Source organism: Lepidochelys kempii, chromosome 1 (genome assembly GCF_965140285.1).
Source record: "Lepidochelys kempii isolate rLepKem1 chromosome 1, rLepKem1.hap1, whole genome shotgun sequence".
NCBI classification, from domain to species: Eukaryota; Metazoa; Chordata; order Testudines; family Cheloniidae; genus Lepidochelys; species Lepidochelys kempii.
This window is the reverse complement of record NC_136380.1, coordinates 1,977,398-1,985,757: the sequence shown is the minus strand read 5'-3', so window position 1 is coordinate 1,985,757 and position 8,360 is coordinate 1,977,398. Positions and strand designations below refer to the sequence as shown.

At 48.9% G+C, this 8,360-nt stretch overlaps 2 protein-coding genes across 2 annotated transcripts; one reads left to right on the top strand and one right to left on the bottom strand.

The window, feature by feature from the left end:
* The first annotated feature begins 246 nt into the window (after positions 1-246).
* Positions 247-1,193, top strand: LOC144930710 (olfactory receptor 52R1-like). Its single transcript, XM_078853534.1, is given in 2 exon segments — positions 247-871; positions 874-1,193. Coding segments are annotated over 2 exon segments (945 nt in total).
* A 3,867-nt stretch (positions 1,194-5,060) lies between these two features.
* On the bottom strand, positions 5,061-6,002 carry LOC140914443 (olfactory receptor 52K2-like). Its single transcript, XM_073352273.2, has one exon. It carries the CDS (start codon positions 6,000-6,002, stop codon positions 5,061-5,063), a length of 942 nt encoding a protein of 313 aa, XP_073208374.2.
* Between the last annotated feature and the right edge of the window lie 2,358 nt (positions 6,003-8,360).

The following is an 8,360-nucleotide window of genomic DNA, read 5'->3' as shown; positions in this document are numbered from 1 at the left end:
TAAACCAAAAAACCTCAGGCTCCTGAGGAGATAGACCGTGCTGCCACAACCTCTGACTCCAGTGATTCTGTGTAAGTTGCTGTCCTGGGACTGGAGCTGGTATTTGGAACAGAGGAAATTCATCCAATATTCAGTAGCTCACTTGCACGCTGTTTCCCAAGAATTGAATCAGCCCTCATGGGTTCTTTGCTGCCTGTTTAGAGGGTAAAAGCTCTCCCAGCCTAGGTAGGAGAAGAACAGCACATCATGTCGTGTCTGAACACCAGCACCCGCTCCCACCCTGCCGTCTTCCTCCTGGTCGGCATCCCTGGACTTCTGGAGGCCCAGTTCTGGATCGCCTTCCCTTTCTGCATCATGTATGTCATGGCTGTGCTGGGAAATGTCATTGTTCTCTGCATTATAAAGACTGAGCCAAGCCTCCATAAGCCCATGTACCTCTTCTTGGCCATACTGGCCATCACCGACTTGGTCCTGTCCACATCCACCCTGCCCAAAATGCTGAGCATCTTCTGGCTGGACTCCAGGGAGATTGGGTTCCATGCCTGTCTCATTCAGATGTTCTTCGTCCACACCTTCTCATCAGTGGAGTCGGGCGTATTCATGGCCATGGCCTTGGATCTCTATGTGGCCATCTGCTGCCCCCTCCGGCACTCCAGCATCCTGTCTGTCCGAGCCATAGTGACAAGGGGGTGCCTGGTGCTGGCACGCGGGGTCCTTCTGGTGAGCCCCTTCTCCCTCCTTGTCCGCAGGCTGCCCTTCTGCCAGCTCTGCCTCATCTCCCACTCATACTGCGAACACATGGCCGTGGTGAAGCTAGTGTGTGGGGACGCTACAGTCAGTGTCATTTATGGACTATTTGTGGCTTTTATGGTGGTGGGATTGACTTGTTTATCATCTTCCTGTCCTATGCTATGATCCTCCTAGCTGTGCTCATACTCCCATCCACTGATGCCGGTCTCAAGGCCTTCAGAACCTGTGCATCTCACTTGTGTGTCATCCTTGCATTTTACATCCCTGGCCTCTTCACGTTCCTCACCCACCGCTTTGGCCACAATGTCCCCCACCATGTTCACATCCTGGTGTCCAATCTCTACTTGCTGGTGCCCCCCATGTTAAACCCTATTGTGTATGGGGTGCAAACTAAACAGATCTGGGAGAGGGTGCTCCGTAACTTCCAGCAGAAAGGAATGTGAGCAGTGTGTGCCTGTCTAATTTAATCTAGGAATATAAAACATTCATCACATTGGCCTCTGACCCATTCAGTCATAGAGCTATGTGATCATAGAAGTGTCACCACGGACTCCATGGGGGCTCCACCTTCCCTTCCTGACCCAGGAAGGCACCTCTTCCTTTCCCTTCCTGACCAAGGAAAGAACCTCTTCTCTCAGCTCCCATGATACCCCCTGCTTGGGTGCTGGCTGGCTCATTGGTGGGGATCTCTGTCACCCATCACTCTCAATGGTTTATATCAGCTTTTAGCTATGGTTTGTTGTACAACAAAAATAACGTGAATAAATTACCTGGCCACAGGTGGGTCCCAAAATACTGTGTCTAGTAAATATACCCTGAATTCAAGGCTCAAGTAGAAACTGGCTGGTTTCTGGTGGCTTCTGAAATGTAGAACACTTTGAGCTCTGTTACAGAACACACAAACTATTCAAAGGGATACTACTCTAATCCTATACACTACAGATATTAATGTTTGGTATCAGTTATACAGCTGCATAGCACCATACATAGACTGGAAACCATCCAGAACAAAACCCTGAACAGATCCCAGTTTAATTCACACACTATTCCTGAAATAGATGGCAACACTATTGCAAATAATGGATTGTAAGTGGCACACATCCCTACTTGGTGGAGGAATGGGCCCAAGAAACACAGGCACACACTGGCCCATTGGGCTGAGAGATGCAGACACACACAGGGCTCCTTTGAGACTTGGGCATAGGCCTGGCCCATGTGAGGGGAACTGCACCAACAGGTCCTGACACACACCTTGATGCTGTGAGGGGAATGCACTAGACAGATGCAGACACATGCCTCAACCCATGAGGGGAACAGTCTAGACAGACTCAGACACATCTAGACCCTGTCAGGGGAATGGGGCTGAGAGAGGCGGACACCCCCCCCCCGACTTCTGTGCGGGAAAAGGGGACAAAAGACACAGTACAGACACATGCCAGCCCCTGTGAAGGGAATGGGGCAAAGAGATGTAGACATGCCTGGCCTCTCTGCATGGAAGGGACAGAAAGACACAGACACACACACAGCTGCTAAGAGAGGAATGGGGCAGAGAGATGCATCACATGTCCATTCCCTGTGAGGGGAACAGGGCTGAAAGACACAGACGCATGTCTGGCCCCTGGGAGGGGAACACAGCCAAAAAACAGACACACACCTGGCTCCTCTATGAGGGGAATGGGGCAAAAAGATGCAGACACATGCCTGGATCCTGTCAGGGGAATGAGGCCATAAGATTCAGACACATGGCTGGCCCCTGTGTGGGGAAGAGTGTTTAGAGACACCAACACATGGCCAGCCTCTGTGAGGGGTTTGGGGCTGAGAGAGGCAGACACACATGTGACGGGTTCGGTCACAGACACCCCCTTAGGACTGTCACCTAATGTGCTGAAATTACCACTGAGCCCATTTTCCCTGCCAGCCTGGGCCTCCAGAACCCTGTCTTGTTGAGCCAAACACACTAGCGTCCTACAATGCAGACCCAGGGCCTGGGCCACACCCCCAAAGCTGCAGACCTAAACTGAAAACAGCTCAGCAAGGTACCTACCTCCAGCACTCAGAAACCCAGACCCAAGGGGGTCTAAACCCCAGAAAAATCTGCCTTACTTTGTATAAAGCTTATATAGGGTAAACTCATAAGTGTTTGCCCTCTTTATCACTGAAAGAGATACATGCACAAATTGTTTGCCCCCACAGGTAACAATTACACTGGGTTTATTAATAAACAAACATGATTTTATTAAGTATAAAATGAGGATTTAAGTGGATTTAAGTAATAACAGACAGAACAAATAAGTCATTAAGAAAAATAAAGAAAATATGCAAGGCTAAGCTTAATACACTAAGAAACTGGTTCTATTTATTAGCTCACCCTCAGAGATGTTCCATTAAGCTTCTTTCACAGACTAGACTCCTTCCTAGTCTGGGCCCAATCCTTCCTCCTGGTTCAGTCTTTGTTAATTCCAGGAGACATCTTAGGTGGTAAACAGGGAATTTCTTCATGACTGGCCACCTCCATTGTCCTGCATTGTCCTTATATAGATTTGGCAAATGGCAGAAGTTCTTTGTCTCACTTTGACCCCCTCCCCAGCTTCTCATGGAAAAGTACAAGGTTTAAGATAGATTCCAGTATCAGGTGACATGTCCGTGAAGACCCCAGTCTCCATTCTTTATGTGCTGGACCACACATCCACAGGAAGGTTAAGCTTTATTGTCTGCTAATGGGCAATTACGCCATGTCTGGCTTCCCCATTGAAGACCCTGAAGTGTAAGCAGAGGGAGTGACCCAAAGTCTTGAACATAAAATACAAATACACAAGATAATATCTCTAACTTCCTCTACAAAAATGATACATGCATGCAAATAGAATAATCATATCCAGCAAATGACAACCTTTCTAACGACACATTACTTGAAGCATATTCCAGTTATGTCATATTCATATTCATAAGTTTTCATAACACATATGGAGCGCAGCGTCATAACATACTTGGTCAGCAATTAAATGCCAGACACATTAACAGTGCCAGATGCAGACTGAGGAGCTGGGCCAGAGGCAGCAGCAGGCACCTGGCTCCTAGCAGGGAGGTGGGGCTGAGAGGTGGACACACAGCAAACCTCCTTAGGAGAGGATGGTGGAGAGGAGAGGAGACGGGCATGGTCCCCTCACTAGTAGTAGATCCTGTAATGCAATGCTAAACTGTACTACACTGTTGAGCCACTCAGTGTCCTTCAGGAAATCCTCTTGTTGCCAGCCCTATTGTCCTCTGCCCCCAGTCCATAGAGACACCCCCCTCCCCACATTCCTTTACAACTTCCAGTCATTAGGTCTCTGCCAAGTCCCAGTCATAGTTGTCTTCCCAAAGCTCTTTGCTGTAGAGAGAACCCTTCCTACCCCTTCGCAGGCCTCTCCTACTATCCCCAGGCAGAGGGTCAGAAGGGGTAGTCAGAGAGGTTCCTTCTGGAATGGGAACCTGTGAAAGATTATGAGAGGGGAGAGGGGCAGCCAGCTGGGTGTGAGAGCATGTGTGGCGGGGGAGAGTGGCAGTCGGCTAGGTGTGAGAGGGCACGTGGTGGGGGGGAGAGTGGCAACTGCCTGGCAGTGAGAGCGTGCATGGTGGGTGCGGGGAGATGCAGCCAGATGAGCATGAATTTGCCATGTGGTAAATCAGGTGCCTGGCCTTGTGGTCAAGGCTCTGGACCAGGGCCCAGATCTGGGTTCACTGGCTCAGGCCGGAGTCCAGTCTAGTACAATCTCCTCTGTCTGACAGTGACCAGACCAGGTGCAAGACCCTCACAAAAGGGGTTAATCTTTTCCCAGGAGACTTTTACCCCTCACCCCCAATCAGAGAGGTTGGCTGGTGCACTGAAGCAATTGCTGGCTTTGTCTTAGACTCCCTGTGTCATCTTGGGCAAGTACTTGGGCTGCCAGGGACACATCCCTCACCCGTGATGTGGGGTGACCACAACCCCGCCTTGCCCACAATTACTCCATCTTGTCTGTCAAGATTGAATCTCAGGGGGTGGGGACAGTTTCTAGCTGTATGTCGTACAGCACCTTGCACAATGAGGCTCTGATCTTGCTGGGTCGGGTGGAAATGACTAATGAGTAAGATGTTCTAGAGCAGTAAAAAATGAAAACTGTGTTGTACTGCAGACCCAGACAAGCGTGTTTATTAGCCCCGCTGCTCAGCAAGGCTAAGGTGGGTTTCCATATGGGGGGGGACTGGGCCATCTGGATCCCCGGCCTTACTGGACCTCATGTCACCTGCATGGACCTTGCTCCCCAGACACTGACCCATCCCGTGAGCCTTCAGGCTGGTTTGACGCCCAAGATGAGGAGCGCCCTCTGCCGGATCCCCGGGGTTCTCACCCCATAGATGATGGGGTTCATCATGGGAGGAAAGAGCAGGTAAATGTTGGCGATGAGGATGTGAATGTGGGGAACCATGTGGCCGAAGCGGTGGGAGAGGTAGGTGAAGATCGCAGGGGTGTAAAACACCAGCATGACGCAGACGTGGGAGCTGCAGGTGCTGAGCGACTTGTGTCGTGCCTCCTTGGAGGGGAGTCTGAAGACAGCCCGGAGGATCAGGATGTAGGACAGGACAATGAGGATAAAATCTAACCCCCCAGCGAGAAACACTACTGCCAGACTGTAGGAACTCATGACTGTCGTGTCCTCACAGGCCAGTTTCACGAGTGCCATGAACTCACAATAGGTGTGAGAAATGACATTGGTCCTGCAGTACGGGAGCTGCTTCAGCAGGAATGGGTGTGGGCCCAGTAACACGGCCCCCCTCATCACAATGACCAGACCTATTATGGCTACGACCTGATTGGTGAGGATGACTGAGTGTCGCAGCGGGTTACAGATAGCGACGTAGCGATCAAAGGCCATGGCCAGCATGAACCCAGACTCCATGGTAGTTACGGAGTGAATCAAAAAAATCTGGGCCAGGCAACCGTTGATGTGAATGGCCCGGTCACTGAACCAGAAGATGCAGAGGGTTTTGGGCAGGGTGGTGGTGGAGATGACCAGGTCGGCAAGTGCCAGCATGGAAAGGAAAAGGTACATGGGCTCGTGGAGACTCGGCTCAGTCTTGATAACAGCCAGGAGGAGGCCGTTCCCCAGGAGGGACAGAAGGTAGACGGAGCAGAAGGGGATGGAGATCCAGACGTGCGCCGCCTCCAGCCCCGGGATGCCGAGGAGGATGAAGGTGGAGGGGTGGGGCGTGGTCCAGTTGGAAGCTGCCATTGTGCGGCTGGTTGGGTATGTTCAATTCCACGGCACGGCTACTTCCTGCCCCTGTAACTAACCATTAAAACAATCAGTAACCGTCTGATGGGACCATGACAAGGTGGTGTTTTCTCAGCATTAGTTCTTCACGTGTCCTGTGCTAATGGCACAAAAAGAGTGAGGGACGAATAGCCTATTCTTGGCTCCTGCACTGCAGCCATTCCACTCTCATTACAGAGACAATAAGCGGTAAGTGAGGGCTCTGTAGCAGTTCAAAGCTCTGTTTCTTTTTCTCTACACTCCTCTCATTAGATGCACTATGAACTGTCCATGAAAAACCTGCCTTAAAATAGACTCATCAAGCTCAGTCCTGAGCTGTCAGAAATGGGCAGAGAGCCATTACAGTTATACCCATTTACACCAGCTGGAGATCTGTCCCATTGCAGCCAGCTGAAAGAGAGACCTGATTTGAACCGTTGTCACTGATTGTGCACTGCCTCCTGAATACCTGCAGCAGGGGAGTGGAGGGAAAGTGATGTGAGGATTACTGTTCATGGGGGTAATTGGATTTGGATGTCTCAGCCCTGATTCTTGACGGATAACAGTGGCTAATTAGTCCCTTTGAGGGAATCTTAGGCGAGAGGATGGGGTGGAGTGTGCAAGGATGGTAAGCAGCCCTGACTATCCTTAGAGGCAGCTTCTATTGGTTAGAGATAAGGCCTATTGGAATGGTGTCAGGGATTGTAGATTGGTCCCATGAAGCTTTCTACAGGGCTGTCAAGCCAGCATGAATTAGAATCATAGAATATCAGGGTTGGAAGGGACCTCAGGAGGTCATCTCGTCCAACCCCCTGCTCAAAGCAGGACCAATCCCCCACTACATCATCCCAGCCAGGGCTTTGTCAATCCTGACCTTATAAACCTCGAAGGATGGAGATTTTAAAAACTCCCTAGGTAACCAATTCCTGTGCTTCACCACCCTCCTAGTGAAATAGTACAGGAAGACTTGTGGCACCTTAGAGAGTAACACATTTATTAGAGCATGAGCTTTCATGGGCTGCAGCTCACTTCATCGGATGCATAGAATGGAACATACAGTAAGAAGATATATAGATATATATATAGATATATATATATATATATATATATATATATATATATACAGAGAAGGTGGAAGTTGCCATAAGAGGCTAATAAATTAAGATGAGCTATTATCAGCAGGAGAAAATAACTTTTGTAGTGATAATCAAGATGGCCCATTTAGACAGTTGACAAGAAGGTGTGAGATTTAAGGTTGGCAATTTTGCAACAGAAAAGCCTCAAAAACAGACTCCAATGAGAAACTGCTGAGCTTGAATTAATATGCAAACTAGATACTATTAACCTGAGTTTGAATAGAGACTGGAAGTGGCTGGGTCATTACACATATTAAATCTATTTCCCCATGTTAACAGGTTTCAGAGTAGCAGCCGTGTTAGTCTGTATTCCAAAAAGAAAAGGAGTACTTGTGGCACCTTAGAGACTAACCGATTTATTTGAGCATGAGCTTTCGTGAGCTACAGCTCACAAGTACTCCTTTTCTTTTTGCCCATGTTAAGTATCCTCACGCCTTCTTGTCAACTGTCTAAATGCGCCATCTTGATTATCACGACAAAAGATTTTTGATCCTGCTGATAATAGCTCATCTTAACTAATTAGCCTCTCACAGTTTGTATGGCAACTTCCACCTTCTCTGTATGTATATATCTATCTTTTTACTATATGTTCCATTCTATGCATCCGATGAAGTGGGCTGTAGCACATGAAATCTTATGCTTTAATAAATGTGTTAGTCTCTAAGGTGCCACAAGTCCTCCTGTTCTTTTTACAGATACAGACTAACACGGCTGTTACTCTGAAACTAGTGAAATAGTGTTTCCTAATATCCAACCTAGACCTTCCCCACTGCATCTTGAGACCATTACTCCTCGTTCTGTCATCTGCTATCACTGAGAACAGCTGAGCTCCATCCTCTTTGGAACCCCCCTTCAGGTCGCTGAAGGCTGCTGTCAAATCCCCCCTCACTCTTTTTTCTGCAGACTACTAAATAAGCCCAGTTCCCTCAGCTCAGCCACTCCTCATAAGTCATGTGTTGAAGTCCCCTCATCATTTTTTGTTTCCCTCAACTGGATTCTCTGCAGTTTGTCCATTGCTCATTTGAGCAATAAATTCACACGAGAAGAGCAAAACCTTCGGCTCGACTGATTCTGTTGTGTCTAACGCCTGTTTTTGCAGCATTCACAGTTAGAGCAAAGCTGCCCTGCTGGGGTGCTGGAAGACTCAGGGCTGAGCCCTGCATGTTCCTGGGAGAGATGTGGACATTCTCAAAGCCCTGCC